We start from the raw sequence: 18,101 nt of genomic DNA, 5'->3' as shown, positions 1-18,101 counted from the left end.
GCATTTTAACAATTAATATTAATAGTTTATTACGCCATATTACTGTAGTAATCTGTACATAAATAACACTTCGTAATTTGTTACATTATTATAATAAAGTGCCAAAGAAAAATACAGTACTAGATTTCTTGATCATTTCAATTACAGGCTGGAAATTGTTCAAAATTGTAGTGATATTTTGTTTAGAAATTTTTTATTTGTGGAATTGGGTGAAATAAGTCCTTTCTCCTTAAGACTTCACTCTTCTCTGAAAGATAAAAAATTAATTTAAGGTTTTACATCAATCTGATGTTTTAAATTAAAAATGGGACGACTGAAAAATACCGAAAAATCAAATTCCTGAAAAAGAGAATATTTTGAATAAAAAATGCCGGAAGTATAAAAATATGTATTGGGAAATTCTCGAATAATTTGTAATATTAACGAATTTTGAAAATTTTCTAATATAAAATTCGCGACAGAAAATTAATGAATTATAAAATATCCGCCAATAAAGAATTCCTGAATGTAAACAATTTCAAAAATGTTTTTTTTTTAATCAATATCATTTATTGATAAAAAAAAAAATGAAATATATTGGCAAGTATAAATTTAATATGAATGTTCAATGTATTTTTTAAACTATTGTTTTAATTTAGCATAGCAATAATCGGAAAATAAATTCGCAATACAAGCATCTTACTCTTGTATTGTTCTCTTGCATTGAGAAATATTTTTTTCATTCATTGTTTGTTTAAATTCAAAAAATAAAAAAGAAAATACGTTAAACATCGAAAAAAACATTTTTTTATCCAAATATTTCATTATTGTATTTTTAATGAATAAAGTAATTGATTAAAAACATTGTTTTTAATTGCTTAAATTCAGTTATTTAGTTACTCAAATATTTTACAGTTTCGGGTCGGGATATTTAATTTTCGGGATTCTTTAGTCGCTCCTTAAAAAGCAGAGGGGCCGTTAAACTGAGAAATAGTAGTATATTTATTTCTTGATTATGAAAGATTTTGAACCAAAAATTTAGGTTTTTTTATGGATTTTGAAAGGTTTTAAGATAAAAAAACATCCTGAATATTTGTAGGAAAATTTAAAGTAATATTTTGTTTTAAAAAATTGATTTTATGAGAACGTTTAAAAAGATTCTAAAAGATGTCCGAAATGGGCAGGAAAATATTTTTGGATGATTTTAGGACCATGTTTTAATTTTAAAGTATTACAAAAAAAAGTTAAAAAATTCGGATCATTCAAAAATATATTTTAAAGATCTGATAAAATTTGAAAGAACTGCAAAACAATTTAAACAAAATACAGATTTTTGAAGATATCTAAATTAAAATTTTAAGTTTTTTTTAACGATTTTGAAAGGTTTGGAGATAATAAAAAAATGTTCTTAAAATTCCTGGGAAGATTAAAAATAAATTTTTTAAAAATATTTTAAAATATTTTTAAATGTTTTAAATTATATCCAAAATTGTTTAAAAAAATTTTTGAAAAGATGTCAAATTATTTAGAACAAAATTTAGATTTTTTAATATTTCGAAAAAAAGTATTTAAAGTTTTTTTAAAGGATTTTGAAGCATTTGAAGACAATAAAAAAATCCTTAAAATTCCTGGGAAAATAAAAAGTTCTTTTTTATTTAAATAAACTAATTTGAGGACATGTTTAAGAATATGTCAAAAGATTTCAAAATATTTACAAATTGGCAAAAAGGAAGCTGGAAAATTTTTAGGCAATTTTTTAAATTTTGCAGCATTTTAACAATTTTTGGGAAAAAGTCTAATTATTTTAAAAGATTTTTTGATGGTCTGAAAAGATAAGATTCCACGAAACATTTTAAATAATTTTTTGTTTTGAAAAATTGATTTTAACCGAATATTTAAGTAGATTATAAAAGATTGCCAAAATGTACAGAAAAATATTTATGGAAGGTTTGAGGACAATTTTTTTAAATTTTATAGGATTTACTAAAATACAATAGAGAAAAATTTGAATTACTTAAAAAGAGATTTAAAAGATCTGTAAAAATTCAAATAATAATTAAAAATTTGAAAAGATTCAAAGAATGTTAAACAAAATGTAGATTTTTAAAGAAAATCAAATTAAAATTTTGATTTTATTAAGGATTTTGAAAGGTATGAGGATAATAAAAGAATTTTCTGAAAATTCATGGGAAAATAAAAAATTTATTTTAAGAGAATGTTTGGAAATATTTCCAAAATTATCAAAAAAGAAATGTTGCATTTAAAAAATTAAAAACAAAATGTAGATTTTTGAATATTTCGAAATTAAAAATTTGAAGTTTTTTTAAGGATTTTGAAGCGTTTGAAGATAGTAAATAAAATTCTTAACATTTTGGGAAAATAAAAAAATCTAGTTTATTTAAATTAATTAATTTTACGTATTTGTTTATAAATATGTCAAAATATTTCAAAATTTTCAAAGAAGAAGCTGGAAAATTGTAAGGAAATCTTTTAATTTTGCAGGCTTTCAAGTAATTTTCAGGAAAAAGTCGAATCGTTTTAAAATATGTTTTAAAGTTCTGAAAAAATTTCAATAGTGGTTTACAATTTGGAAAGGTTTAACAAATTTTAAAACAAAATGTATATTCTTAAAGACTTCGAAATCAAAATTTCGAAGTTTTTTAAAAGGATTTTGATAGGTTTGAAAATAATACAAATAATTTGGTAAGATTTATAGGAAAATTTTAAATAGTTTCTTATTCTGAAAAATTTGTTTTTAAAGAGAATATTTAAAAAGATTTCAAAAGACTTAAAAATATTTCCGAAATTGTCAAAAAATTTACTAGAAGATTTCAAGGGATTAAAAAAAATTCATTATTTTAATAAAATTTCAAATTATTCAAAAGATATTTAAAAGTTTTTATCTATTTTAAAAATTTTTAAATTTGAAATAAAATTTTGAAGAATTTAATGGGTTTTTAAGACACCTGGGAAAATTGTAAATGATGTTTTTATTTTGTAAAATTAATTTCAAGATCATGCTTAAAAATATTTCATAACCATTTTTATGTATAAATTAAATTGAATAACTGCCAATTTGAAAATACTTAAAATATTTCAAGTTCTAACTAAAAAATGTTCAGTTTAGAAAAAATTAAATCGTACAGTTTCTAACTTTTTTAACTAAAGTTTTTTTTATTATATAATTTATCAATTTTATTGACTCATTTGTAAATGAAAAGCATTCAAATATTTGATCTGTTTAATTTACAAAAGTTTGTAGTTTAAAATTCTAAAGCTTAAAAGCATATCTTTAAAAATTGTTTAACTGAAAAGTATTAAAAGCTTTCATTTAATTTTTCTATGTTTGCATATTTAAAGTTTAAAATTTAAAAGAATTCCATTTTAGGTGGTTTAATTTGCGGTTCAATTTTGATAATTTCCAATAAAAAAGTTGTCTCGTTGAAAACGATCACCTTGCGAAATTTTATATCTTATGATACTTACTCTTCCAATTGACTTTGACTTTGTTCATTTGTACTATATATTTGTGGTTCATGTTCTGATTGATCTTCTGTTTGATTATTTTGTTCCTCTTTAGATAGATTTACTGATTCGCTATCGGGTTGAGTTTTCGTCTCTTCATTCGCTGATTCTTTATTTGGAACTTCTTTTCTAGGGCTTGAATTTAGCGCAGATTTTTCACTGGGAATTTCAGAATTGGCTGTTGAAACTTCAATTAGTGTAGTTTCAGGAGCTTTTGTTACACTTCCTGTAGTCCCGGCTGAATCCGAAAATATTTTGTAATTAACGAAACGGAAAATGGAATTAATTTATGTGTAACAGGAAAGTCCGGGCTCGATTCCTGCTGTTTCCATTTTTTGCTAATTTTTGTATTTTCAATACCATCATCATGTAGAGTTTTTCGATTTGAGGGGGAAGAAATTTTTAATAAGAAACAAAAATTTTGAATTGCTATTTTCGGTGCTTATTTTTTCTTTGATTTTAAGATTATATGAATATAATTTTCCTGAAATTTTACAGAAAATTCGAAAAGAGTTTGGAAAATTTCAGATAAATCAAATAAAAATTCCCACAGGAAAGTTCATCTTCAACAAAATATTTAGGAAAAGTGTAATAGTTGATATTTCAATACAAAAATAGATTTTTATTTTAAATAAAAAAGAGGCGAGTTCATCTAAAAAAGACTTTTTCAAAAAATAGTTGAATCTTGAATAAAAAGAGATTATTTTTCAATTAGTTATATTTTTATAATTAGTTAATAATATTTTATAATTAGTTATATATATTTTATAATTTTTATAATTAGTTATATTTTTTAAATTTCTGACGGAAAAATACCAATTTTTAATAAAAAATGTAAAACTTGATATTTAAATTCAAAAACCGAGACGAATTCTGTTATAAAAGTTTAATTTTTAACCCGAAAATCCAAATTTTAAAAAAACATGACATTCAAAAATAAGAAAAATGTAATATCCAACGAAAAAAGGAAAATTTTCAATAAAAAATGCAAAACTTGATTTTTTAATCCAAAAATATTTGCCTTTTAAATAAAAACATTTTCAATAAAAAATGATAATTGCTCAACAAAAAATATAAATTCTGATATTAAAAATAAAAACGATTTTAATCTTAAGTAAAAAATTAGTTGAATTCTTCCAAAAGACAAATTTTCAAGAGAATATTTGAATCTTTAACCAAAAAATATTTTAATTTTAAACTAAACAGCTGAAATTTCAATTCAAAAAATGAAATTTCTGCCAAAAGATATCAATTTTCAAAGCAAAAAGAGAAACTGTTAAACAAAAAAAAATTTCCAGTCAAGAAAAAACAAAAATTTAGTTTATTTAAATATTCTATATTTTTAAAGATTATTTTTTCACTCTAAGGTTATATAATGAAATTTTCCTGGACTTCTGTATAAAATTCCAAAACGACTTTTGAATATTTTGAGATATGTCGAAAAAGTATTCAAAAAATTTCTAAGACATTTTTTTCTATTTTACAGGATTTTACTAAATTTGAGGAAAATTTAAGTCAGTTTAAAAGATATTTAGGACTGCTTTACGATTGGAAAAACATAAAAAAATATTCGATAAGTTTTCGAAAATCTTTTAATGTTTTTAAATATTTTAAAATATTCTCTTAAGATTATTTTTTCAAAATAAAGAATAGCTTTAAATATTCTCAGGCATCTTAAAAAAATTGTTATCTTGAAACCTTTCAGAATGTGCAAAAACAATTGAAAATTTTAATTCGAAATCTTTGAAAATCGACATTTTGTTTTATGTTTTTCGGAATCTTTTCAAATCTTTAAGCATTTTTGAAATTGTCCGAAAACTTCGAATTATCTTTTAATATTTTTGGAATTTTTCCAATTTTTTTTTTTAAATACTGTACAATTAAAAAATCACCTTCAAATTCTCCAAATTCTTATTTTACCGATTTAAAAATCTTTTAAAATGTTTTGAAATTTCTTTGAATATACTTAAAACACATAATTTTGTAAAATAAAAAAAAATTTGAATCTACAGATGTATGAAGAAAATTGTCTACATTCTTTCTAAAGTTTAGGAAATTATTTAAAATATGTAAGAATCTTGTTCAATATTTTTTTAAGAGTAATTTTTCCAAATAAAAAGTCAATTTACATTTTTCCTGAAATTTTAAGAAAAAAGAATATCTTAAAACCTTTCAAAATCCTTAACAGCTTCAAAAATGTATTCCAAATTCTTAGAAAATCTACGCATCGTCAAAAAAGTGGAAATCTTTTCAAATATAAACTATTTTATTATACTTTGGTTAAAAAAAAACTTGTTCTTGGGTGAACCCGGTTTTTCTTCATCATACACGGACTTAGGCTGATGAGGTAAGGAAATTTATTTACTTATTATTTATTTAGTATAAGTAATATTGATTGTTTATTATTATTATAATTATTTTCCAACATGACAAAATACTTACAATTAAAATATCTATCAATAATGTTGAGAAACATTTAAAAATAAATTTGATCATCGAATAAAATTACCTATTTGCCCATTTTGATTTACTAAATTAGTAAAGGTTCAAATTCCTCATTTTTTCATGTGAAAAAAATGGTTAAAACTAAATACTTTTTCATGATTTGAATAAATTTAATAGAAAATTGCAGCCAAGAAAATTGGAATAAAAAAAAATGGCAAACAATGCCGGCAGAAGGAATCGAGCCCGCACTTTCCTGCTACAAATACGGTGTGCTACCGTCTGACTTAATCGGGAGTTTAAAGAGTCTCTCATTGCTGTACATGAATTTTTTTAATTTAAATTTTTATAATAAATGCACTATATCTGTAATTAAAAAAATACTTACTTGGGGATATTATTGTTTTAGCGGCAATGGTTTTCATTTCCGCAATATTTTCCTGAAAGTCAGGAACTTGGCCTGAATTAGAAATATTGGGATTCATTTCAGGTTTTTTATTCACTGTTTGCGCAAAAGTTCCGCTAGAAATTGTACTTTTAGTATTTTCTGTAGTGGGTGTTTCCAAATTTTGTGGACCTAAGAATCCAGTATTTTTATTAAATAATAAAATTGGTTTAAGTTAAAAATAAATAAGTTAATTTAGGAAAGATGTCTGCTTTTTTATTTACTCACACTTGGACCTGATCGTTCCCTTTATTTCTAAAAAAAACAGGTAGGCATTTTTTAAAATAATTTCAGGATAGAAATAGAAAGAAATTGCTTACTGTTCATTTCTTTGATGACACTTTCGAATTCTTCGGAATCAAAAAGGAACAAATTTACTTTTTTTTCGAGACCAACTGTAACCAAAGGTAAGAGAACCTCCCCATCTTCCTTAGAACCAATTATTGCAACACGATGACCAGCTGATATCAATTGTTGCCAGACATCTCCGTGTTTTTTTGCATGATATCGATCAATTATTGCGACTTTTTTCAAAATATATATTTAAATAATTAAGTAATTTAAGCAATAAATAAGGGACCGTACGTAAATTAAGCAACAGCTCTAGGGTGAGCGAAAAACAAACCTAGCCATCAGAAATTTTAAAAAAAGTCAGGAAATTTTATGGGTCAGGAGAAAATTAGAGATTCGGAAAAAAACGTTCAAAAGTCGGGGAATTTCTATAAATTTAAATAACTGCGAAGAAGAATAATTTGAAAATGTTCAATTTTTATTTTTAATAATAATGATAAATATAATTAATGAATAAAATAGTAATTAATAATTTTTAATAATAACTGTTTTATTCCGTTTATAAAAGATTCTAGGTTAAAAATGTTAAAATTGTAAAATTCTGGTCTTTGAATATTAATAGTCAGGCAAAATCGAGGGGAAAATAAAAAAAGGAGGGAAAAACTGAGGAATTTTAATAATTAGGTGCGAGTACCCTGATATAATATTCTTGATTGTCATTTATTTGCTTTGTATTTATGTTTCTATTTTTTTGTTGCAGTTGCACAAATTCAACAATTTTGTCAAAAAGTAATTCTTTTTGGTTTAAAAGTTGAACTGTTTTGTTGCAAATTCAAATGTTTCGTAAAAAATTTACTAGTTTAAAATTTATATTTTGATATTGAAAAGTAAACTGAATTCTTTTTTGGACGAATATTCAACTATTCCTCTTTTTAATGAAAAAATGTATCTATTGTAGTAAAAAATTCATCTTTTTTTTCTATAAAATTGCAACTGTTTTGGTTAAAACTCCAACCATTTTATTAAAAGTTCATCCTTTCTGATCGAAAATTCAACTTTATTATTAAAAATTCACATTTTGGTGTGAAAAGTCAATTGAAATGTTTTTTTTGGATGTAATTTCAACGGTTTTTTTTTAAATTTAAAAATTCATCTATTTTAGTAGAAATTTTATCTTTCTTAAAAGTTAAACTATTTCGTTGAAAATTCAAGAATTTTGTTAAAAAGACATCCTTTTTTGTTGAAAAAGTTAACTGTTATGTTGAAGATTCCCCTTTTTGGTCGAAAATTCAATTAATATTTTTTTAGTTCAACTATTTAGTATTTCCCAGAAGATTTGTACTTGTTTAAAAATCATATTTTGATGTTGAAAAGTCAAATGAAATGTTGTTTTTTTTTTTAATAAAAATTGAATCTATAGTAGAAAATGCATCTTTTTTAATACGACTGCAACTGTTTGATTGTAAATTCGACCATTCTCTTGAAAATTCATCCTTTTGTTTTGTCGAAAATTCAATTGTTTCTTTGAAAATTCAATTATTTCATCGAAAATTTAATTATTGTTGTTTAAAATTTATATTTTTGTGTTGAAAAGTCAACTAAAAAATATTTTTTGGATGAAATTTCAACCACTTTTTTTCTTGAAAATTTGTTTTTTATTTTTAATAGAAATTGCATCTTTCTTAGGTAAAAATGCAATTTTGTTGTTGGAAAATTAACAATTTTCTTTAAAATTCATCTTTTTTGTAAAAAATCTAACTATTTTGTTCAAAATTCAACAATGTTGTAGAAAATTTAATTGCTGTTTAAGATCCATATTTTGGCGTGAAAACGTCTGCTAAAATCTTTTTTAAACGAAAATGTAACTATTTTGTTGTTGTTGAAAATTTGTCTTTTTCATTTAAAAATTCATCTGTTATATTAGAATTGCACTTTTCTTGGATAAAAAAGCAACTGTGTGGTTAAAAATGTAATAATTTTGTTCAAAAGTCATATTTTTTGGTTGAAAATTTAACTGTTTTGTAGAAAAATCGTCTTTTTTAGTTGAAAATTCAATTATCTTCGTAGAAAATTTATTTATTGTTTAAAATTCGTATTTTGGTATTCAAAGTCAACTGAATATTTTTAAAAATCTTTTTGATCGTTTTTTATTTAAAATTCAACTGCGTGTTTAAAAGTTGAACTGATTAATTTAAAAAGGTTACATTTATTTATTGAATGATTTTTCATCTGTATGGTTGAAAATTTAACTACTTTGTTAAAAATAAAACTTGTTGTGTGGAAAATTCATATTTTTTGTGTAAAAATTCCATTTTGTTCAGGAAATTCGTCTTTTGGTTCGAGGGTGCAACAATCAAGATGAACTTTTTTTCATGACTGAATAATCTTTATCTGTTGAAAATTCGTTTTTGGCTTTAAAATTTATTTTTGTTTGGTTAAAACATCAACTAATTACACTTTTTCTTATAGAATTCATCCTTTTTGGTTGAAAATTCAAGTTTTTTAAGCCATTTTTTATTTAAAATATATCAATTTTTAATTTGTATAAGAAATATTCTTTATTTCGCTTATGAAAGATCCGATATTACAAATATTACAAAATTAATATGCTGGTTCCATATTTTCATATTTCCGGAAACCATAAATTACGTACAATAAGGGGGGGGGAGTATTTTTGAAGGTTCGTTACAGAGGGGGAGGGGGCTTAAAGAGGACCTATAATTCTTTAAAAATAATTTAAGTACGGCCTCTGATAAGAACGAATTTTTTTATTTACCGATAAGAGTTTTTCGACCCGTGTACACAGAAATTTCCTTGAACCAACTATCGGTCGAATTTTCGTGACTGATACCATTTGCACTGATTTTATTTTTCATTCCACGAATTGTTTGTAAAGCCAGGCAATTATCGGTTTGATTAAAATTTAAATGAGAACTGGGATTTGTAATATAACTTGCCATTCCCATTTTTAAGTGACGATTGATTCTGTTTTGGACAGAGAAGAGATGAAAGAAAATTAAACTGCAATGGAAATCCCATTTAAGTGCAGGTTCGAGCATGGCCCTAAATGGCTTTCATCTAAATCGAACACAAAATTCTGTCGCACTGAACATACAAAGCCAGGGCCGCATGAATAATTTCTGTTATATTTGGGTGCATGATGCAACTTGTTGCAACTAATGCGCGAGAGTGCGGCTCCTCTCATTACGAAACCACTAAGGCTAAAATTCTAGGAACCACTTAAATGGGATTCCCACCGTAGGCCTGAAAAAAAGTTAAAGTAAATGTATCTTACGGGAAAATGGTCAGAAGTTGTTCAGCAAATTGAATTGATAATTGTTTCATCTTTTCGTTCCAGTGATCAAGAATGAAATAGTATCCTACGATTTTTTGCACTTCGTATCCTAGGGATCTCACGAGGCGATTGGTGTATTCACTCGGTTCTAAATTTAAAAGTCGAATGAAACACTCATTTGGAAAATTGGTAAATAAAAAATAATGATAACAAAATTGTACCAGGGTGGCCTTAATACAGTGTGAACCAAATTTTTTTTTGATCGATATGGATACAAACAAATTTGGGTATTTGTCGAATAAAAAAATTTGTTTTCTTCCATGTCACTTCTTTCAAATTTGTTTTAAATGAAAACATAAAATTATAAAATAATTATGAATGTTGCTGAAATTATCGTAAAGTCCCAAGTTAAAGTAGTTGGCATAGGAAAACAAATTTTTCTTTCGACAAATGCCCAAACATTGTATTTTTTAAATTAAGTTTGTTAAAAATACATCATTTGTTAACTAAATTTATCAACTAAAGGGCTGTATATTAGAAGAAAATAATAAAGTTTTATTATAAAGTTGATCAATTAATTATGAATTTTGTTGAAATTAGAATGAAGTTCCGGATTAAAAGAACTGACATCGAAAAAAAAAGAAATTTTCCGTCTACAGATGGTCGAATAATGCTTTTTATTATTACATTTGTTTAAAAAACACCACATTTTTTAACGAATTATGAGTTTTGTTAAAATTATTATGATGTTCTCAATTAAAAGAACAGGAATGAAAAAAAAATTCGCCGAAAAATGTCAAATTAATGGATTTGTTTATTTAATTTATTTATACCATTTTTTGTTTATTAAATCATTAAGCTAATGTTACTCGATTAAACTTAGGCAATTAAAAGAATTTTCCTATTGTTGACGAATACCGGGAACGTCCAATAAAAAACTTGCCCTTTTTCCGTCATATTTGTTTATTTATAAATAATTTGAATAACTGGATCAAAAATCAGACTCTATAACTCACTGGAAAGTTTTATCAGCTTTTTGTCAAATTTGTTACGCCCAAATTGGTCAATATTTGCGGGCTGTACGTCATTTTGAACCAAAAAAGTCCTTTTTGTGAAGAAATCAGGGAAAAGTTAGAAAATTTAGTTGGACAGGGAAAAGTCTGGAATTAAAAAAAAATGTCAAAAGTCAGGGAATTTCTATAAAAAGCACTTTAAGTAACTGCCAAGAATAAACAGGGGAGGGGAAAAGGGAGGAAATGAGGGGGTGTGGAAGGGGAGTAAAGTGGAGGATATGAGGTGAGGGGAAATTAGGGCAGAAGAACTACTGAGAGTGAGGTGAAATAGGGAAGTACGGGAAAATGAGGGGAGGTGTAATAAACAAAGTATGGGCAAATTTGGGCCTTAGGAATTGAGGGGAAATTAGGGTAAAAGAACTAGTGGAAGTAAGGAGAAATGAGGGGAGGAGAACTGGTGATAGAGAGTGGAAATAAGGAAAGGAGAACTAGTGGAAGTTAGTGGAAAGGAAGGGAGGAGAACTATTTGAAGTGAGGGGAAATGGGTGTGACGAAATAGGGGAAGTGTAGGGAAATGAGGGGAGGTGGAATAAGCAAATTATGGGGAAATGAGCTTACGAAGTTAGGGCAATTTAGGGTAGAAGAACTGGTCGAAATGAGGGCAAATGAGGAGAAATGAGGGGAGGAGGACTAGTGGAAGTGAGAGTAAATTAGTGGAGGAGAACTAGTCGAAGTGAGGGAAAATGAGTGTAGGTGAAATAGGGGAAATGTAGTTAAATGAAGGTTGGTGAAATAAGAAAAGTGTGGCGAAATAACGGGATTATGAAGTGAGACGAAATTAGGGTAGAAAAAGTGAGAGGAAATGAGGGAGGAGAAATAGTGAAAGTGAAAGGAAATAATTGCAGATGAAATAGGAAAAGTGCGGGGAAATGAGGGGAAGTTGAATAAGCAAACTGTGGGGAAATCAGAAGTTTAGGAAGTGAGAGCAAATCAGGGCAGAAGAACTAGTTGAAATAAGAGGAAATGAGGGGAGGAGAACTAGTGGAAGTGATTGGAAATGAGGGGAGGGGAAATTAGGGGAGGTGGAGTAAAAAAGGTGTGGTGAAATGAGGGGTTTAGGAAGTGAGGGGAAATTATGACAGAAGAATTAGTGGAAGTGAGGGGAAACTATTGGAAGTGAGGGGAAATTAAGGGAGGTGGAATATGGGAAGTGTGGGGAAACGAGAGGAGGAGAAATAAAGGAAGTGTGGCAAAATGAAGGGTTTAGGAAGTGAGGTGAAATTAATGTTAAGGAAGTGATGGGAATTAGGGAGAGGAAGTAAATATCAATGAGGGAAAGTAGGGGAAATTATTTTAATTGATGGTGAGTAGGGTGGGGGAAGTGAGGTCTGGGGAAAGGGAGTAGGGCCAGAGGAGCATTAGCTGGGGAAGCGTGGTGAGGGGAAAGTGGTGGAGGAAAAATTAAAGGAAGGTCGTACGATTTTCAAGAGACTTGAGACGAGATTCGAGACAATATTCGAGACAAGATTAAAAACGAGATTCGAGAGGAGATTCAAGACGATATTCGAGACAGGATGATATGAGTGGTAATTGAGGGGTGGAAAGGAGGGAAATAAATAGGGGGTTACTTTTAGTCAATTTTTTTGTTTATATAGGTCACTTTTTCAAGTAAATATTAGGGTGCGGAAGACCTGAGAAATATAAAAGATTGTAAAATAAAAATGTCAGAAGATTGAAATTTTGATCTTTGAATATTAATAGTCAGGGAAAAAGAAAAATTAATCAGGGAATTTTGAAAATAAAGTTTTGGGGCCACCTTGATGAAAAAATTGTAATTGATAATAGAAATAAGAATAACATCATTTTACTCATGCAAACTGGAAATTCTAGCCAATTATTTGCACTAGCCCAGCCTTCATAATTTGAACAGGTTGCATTTTTAAGGCCCATCATGATAAATCCTGACTTGCATTCCATGGTGCATTTATTTCCGGAAATGTCTGATTCACAGGTCCAGTTTCCATTTTTCACTTCTGGAGGAACATTGCAAGCTGGAATGTTAGAAAAAAAATTTGATCAATAATAATGACTATTATTATTAAAAAGGTATTGATGTTATTCAAGAGTTCACAGTCCAAAATGCTCACAAAAAAAAGATGAAAAGGGTGAATTCTTACGAACTTTTGTACAAAATAGTTGATTTTTTAACCAAAGACAGATTAGATTTTTGTTGAAAGAGATGGAATTTTAAACCAGAAAGACGAATTGAAAAAATGTTAAATTTTCAACTAAGAACAATTTCAGTTAAATTAAAAAAAAAGTTTCACAGAAATATTCATATTCAAGCAAATAGTTGAGTTTTAAATCTACAAAGACAAATTTTTAGCCAAATGGTCTGATTTTTAAACAGAAAAGATAAGTTTCAACCAAAAACAGTTGGAATTTTTAACCAAATAGTTTTGAATTTTCAAAATAAAAATTCATTTTCGATCAAGGAAGATGCATTTTCAAAAAAAATTGGACTTTTTGTATCACAAAAGATGATTTTTCTATCCAATAACATGGAAACGAAACATTTAAATTTTTAACAATCTAATTTAATTTATATCTAATTATTCGCATTTTTAAATTCATAGTTGAATTTTCGACTAAAACGGGCAATTTCTAACGAAAAATGGAAGTTACATTTTTAGTTAAAAAAATTATTTCCTTACCAAAAAAAAAACAAATGTGTTTTCAATCAAATAGTTTAACTTTCATTCAAAAATATGAATTTAAAAAAATCGATTATCAAAAATTAGTTCAAATTTTACGCAAGTGGTTAAATTTTCATTAAACAATGTCAATTTTTCATCAAAAATGGAATATTTACATTTTGAGTAAAAAAAATGAATTCTTAAGAAAAGAAACGTGTTTTCAATAAAATAGTTTAACTTTTGAACATAAAGAGGAATTTGCAACTAAAAAAATTAATCTGCAGCTTCAATAATTAAACTTTTATGTAAAAAATTAATTTTTAATAAAAAAGTTATGATTTTTAATAAAATAGGTAAACTCTGGCCCAAATAAAGAGGATTTTGATTTAAAATATAAACATTTAAATTCAACCAAAATATAAATTTTTTAAGTAAAATAGTTTAATTTTCAACCAAATAGATGAATTTTTAACTAAACATAATTGAATCCACAACTAAGAAAGATTAATTTTGAAGCAAAAAGTTATGTATGTAACAACAAAATTATGAAAATTCTACGAAAAGAAGTAAATGTAAAAAAAAATTAATTCTCTACTAAAGAAGATGTAATTTTAAACCAAAAAGATGCATTTTCAAAAGAAAATATCAATTTTCAGATAAATTTTAATTTTTAACTAAACAGTTGCATTTTTGACCAAAAAATTTAATAAATACCAAAAAGTAGATGAATTCTCAAACTAAAAAGCCGAATTAAAAAAATTGCATTTCCAACAAAATATAATTTTTCACGGAAATGTTAATTTTCAACCAAATAGTTCATTTTTTAACCACAAAGTTAAATGTATTTCAGATTGAAGCGAAAAACGAGAAAAAGGGAAAGAAAGTTTTTTTAAAACAGGGAAATAAACAGGAATTCTTTTAAAAACGGAATACAGGGGACTTAGGAAAAGAGCGTATAGTTTATTATATAAACCATTATTTAAAAAATATCTATCTAAAATGGAAAACTTTACATTTGTACAGATAATAAAAATTTTGTTTGAATTTACTAATACCATCGAAATAACAAAATAAAACTAAACACAAGGAAGAATAGATAGAAAGCTAATTATAAAAAAAAAATAACAATCAATTGTTTTTGCTTTCAGCTTAAAAATAAATTGTGTTTTTATAAAAACCGTGGTTTGATTCAGCGCTTATAAATTTTTTTTCGAAAAAAATATTTATAAACAGCTCTGTTTATCTTTTTCAAATAATAAACATGGCATTCTTAGCAAAATTGTATTAAAAATAACAATTTCGAAGCTCTACATTATTTAAAAAAAAAGTATATTTGAATTCGTTATCTCGGCTTACGAATTAAAGCAAAACAAAGTTTAAAAATTCAAATTTTAATTTTGTCATATTGGTGAAATACTTGATTTAGGTTAGTACAGTTGGCAGCACTGTCTTTCAACAATGTAGACGAACTCTTCTTCAAATCTAAAAAGTCGTGTTGAGCCTCGCAAGTTTTATTTAAAAAATCTCGGACTTTGATGTGTTTTTTTGTTAAGTAGATTGAATTTTGGATCAAATGTTTATAAGGATTAATAATTTTGAATAGTTTCGTTAAATTATCGTGATTTGGAACCTATTTAAGAGATTCGGGTTTTAAAAATTTCTCAGTTTACTTCACAATAATGGCGTCAAGTCAACGGTCATTATTTGACCTTAGAACAAATTAATGAGTTTTCAGTGTTTTTTGGCATAAAAAACGGACAAATTTCTCTTTCAAAAGAACCCGAGTGTGAGTGGAATTATGTTTTGAAGTATTTTTCTGAGCGTCGTGTATTACTAACGCTTATGACGGTTAGAATTGTGTTGCAATTTTCGCACTTTTGACTCATTTGAGCGGGAAAGGTGAATGTGACTTTATGGAAGACTGGATTTTTCTTCCTTTGGAGTTTGGACTACCAGGAATCGGTGCTTCGACCTTTTTTTATTATAGTGAGTACAAGTATACGAGTTTTTAAATTATTTTTTTAATCGAATTTTTAGGTTAGGTTTTCAAAATCGTATTTCGCGAAAGTTCGAAAACTTGTTCAAACTTGTCATGAAATGGATGAGTTTACAACTCACTCGAGTGCGCGATATGTTCGAGTCCAAGTTCTGTGAAAATTCAAATTTAATGCATGAAAATGAACTTTTTTATACAAATTATTACTAAAAGTTTATATTTTATTTGTAAAATAAATTAAAAGAGTAAGTCATTCAATTTGAAGAGAAAAATTTAATCTATTAATTGATGGTCAGAATTAATGAACTAATGAAGATAAATATCTTAACAAAAAATGGAACTGTTGAATTTTCAACCAAAATAGGAATAGTTTAATTTTTAACAAAAATGATGAGTTTAAAGACAGGAAGATTACGTTTCCATTATAAAGATAAATTTTCACCAAAAATGCATACATTTTTAACAAAATATTTTAAGTTTTAATTAAAAATGGAATAGTTAAATTTTATGTTAAAATTTAATTTTCAAACAAAAAAAAACGAATTTTTCAATATATTAGTTGGTATTTTAGCCATAGAGATGAATTTTCACTTAAAGTAATTAATCTTCAACCAAAAAAATTATTTCCCCAAAAAAGTAGTATAACTTTCACTAAAAAAATACAAATTTTCAAAGAAAAATTGAATCGTTGATATTCCTCCTAAAGGATTTTAATTTCAAATAAAATGGATTTGAATTTAAACAAGAAAGGAGAGTTTTAAATACAATACTTCATTTTGAAGTTGAAACATTAATTATAAACCAAAAATTTCAATAAAACAGTTCAATTTTCATCGAAAGAAATGAATTGTACAAATTGAAAAGAAAACTTTGAACCTAAAATGAAATAGTTCAATTTTCAGTAAAAACAAAAAATTCAGAAAAAAAGAAGTTTTGCACAAAATACTTCAATCTTCGACCAATAATAATGAATTTACAAACAAACAAAAAACGAATTTTCAAACAGCAAGATACATTTTTTACCAACGAGTTGAATTTTCAACTAAAAATTAATTTAAAAAAAAGACATATTTTTGACAATGTAATGACATTTTTTTAACTAATTGGAATTTTTAACCATGGAAATGAATTTTTAACTAAAATAAATTAATTTGCAAGTAAGGATAATAATTTTCTAAAGAAAAGATCAATTGTGAAACACATATTTCAATTTTTAACTAAAAAATCAATTTTCGAGAAAAGAAAAACGAATTAAAAAAAAATTCGTTAAAATTTCAATCGAAAAATGATTTTTCGACGAAAAATATTAATTGCTAATCATCAAGAATAATTTTCAGCCAAAAGAGACGAAATTAATTAAATTATTTAATTAAATTAATTAAATTTCTAAGAAAAAAAAGATTTTCGCCAAAAAAGTTTATTTTAAACCAAAGAGATGAATTTTCGACTAACAACGTAAAATGTAATAGTTGATGTTTCAACCAAAAAATATTTTAAATTAAAAGCCGTTGAATTGAACCAATAAAGACGAATTTTTAACAAAGAATTTAATTTTTCAGATAAAAAAAATAGATTTTGACAAAAAATAAAACCAAAACTAATGAAAGATAATTTTGAAATAAAAGAGTTAAATTTTCAATCAAAGAGAGCTAACCTCGGCAGGTAAAATTTTATTCAAAAAAAGTTAAATTCCACCAAAAAAGATAGAATACTATTTTCCTCTAAAACAGTTCGTTTTTTAAATTTAAAATATGGTTGCTTTTGATTCTTGCTATAAAAAAAATTAACAAAACGTTTAAAGTACATATTTTCAACAGATTTCTATTTTTTCATAACGAAAACTAAAAAAAAAATATTTTCAAACAAATACTTTATTGGGTTGTATTCAACTGGTTTGGATCGAAATTCGATTATTTGAAGTTTCTTCTCTTTGGTTTGGCTTAAAATAAATTATTTTGGCGAAAATAAGTTTTTTCGTTAAAAATTGATTAACTGAAAAATTAATTTGCAATTTTTCATAAAAAATTCGTCTCTTTTAGTTCAAAAATCAACCATTTGGATGCAAATTCATGTATTATATTTAAAATTTATCTCTTTTTATTGAAAGATAATAATTATGGTTAACATTGAATCTTTTTATTTGAAAAATAATTTTTTGGTTCAAAAAATTGATTTTTTTTGTTCGAAATTCAACTATGTGTTTGAAAATTGGCTTTTTTCGAAAATTATTCTGCTTGTTTACGAATTCATTTATTTTGGTTAAAAATCCAATTCTTTCGTTAAAAATTTAAATAATTTGTTAAAAACATTTTTTTAAATAAAAATTAACATTTCACTTGAACATTCATCTTTTTGATGCAAATTCATTAGTTATCGTTGAAAATTTGTATATTTTATTTAAATCTCCATTTTTTTGGTT

General features: G+C 25.6%; 1 protein-coding gene across 2 annotated transcripts in view; it reads right to left on the bottom strand.

The window, feature by feature from the left end:
- The window catches only part of LOC117174919, a 36,000-nt gene continuing 17,899 nt past the window's right edge, over positions 1-18,101 (bottom strand). Inside the window, exons 9-16 of one of the 2 annotated variants that reach the window (XM_033364374.1) lie at positions 12,859-13,041; positions 9,978-10,125; positions 9,459-9,667; positions 6,712-6,915; positions 6,620-6,646; positions 6,335-6,523; positions 3,466-3,742; positions 1-247 (exon numbers count right to left, since the gene is read on the bottom strand). In XM_033364374.1, the coding sequence (XP_033220265.1) occupies positions 238-247; positions 3,466-3,742; positions 6,335-6,523; positions 6,620-6,646; positions 6,712-6,915; positions 9,459-9,667; positions 9,978-10,125; positions 12,859-13,041 (1,247 nt within the window). In that variant the 3' untranslated portion in view covers positions 1-237. The remainder of the gene's footprint in view (positions 248-3,465; positions 3,743-6,334; positions 6,524-6,619; positions 6,647-6,711; positions 6,916-9,458; positions 9,668-9,977; positions 10,126-12,858; positions 13,042-18,101) is intronic. The other variant, XM_033364375.1, reaches the window with a different exon arrangement.

This window comes from Belonocnema kinseyi, chromosome 6, assembly GCF_010883055.1.
Source record: "Belonocnema kinseyi isolate 2016_QV_RU_SX_M_011 chromosome 6, B_treatae_v1, whole genome shotgun sequence".
Lineage (NCBI taxonomy): Eukaryota > Metazoa > Arthropoda > Insecta > Hymenoptera > Cynipidae > Belonocnema > Belonocnema kinseyi.
Note: the sequence above shows the minus strand (reverse complement) of the source record. Positions and strands in the feature narration are given on the sequence as shown.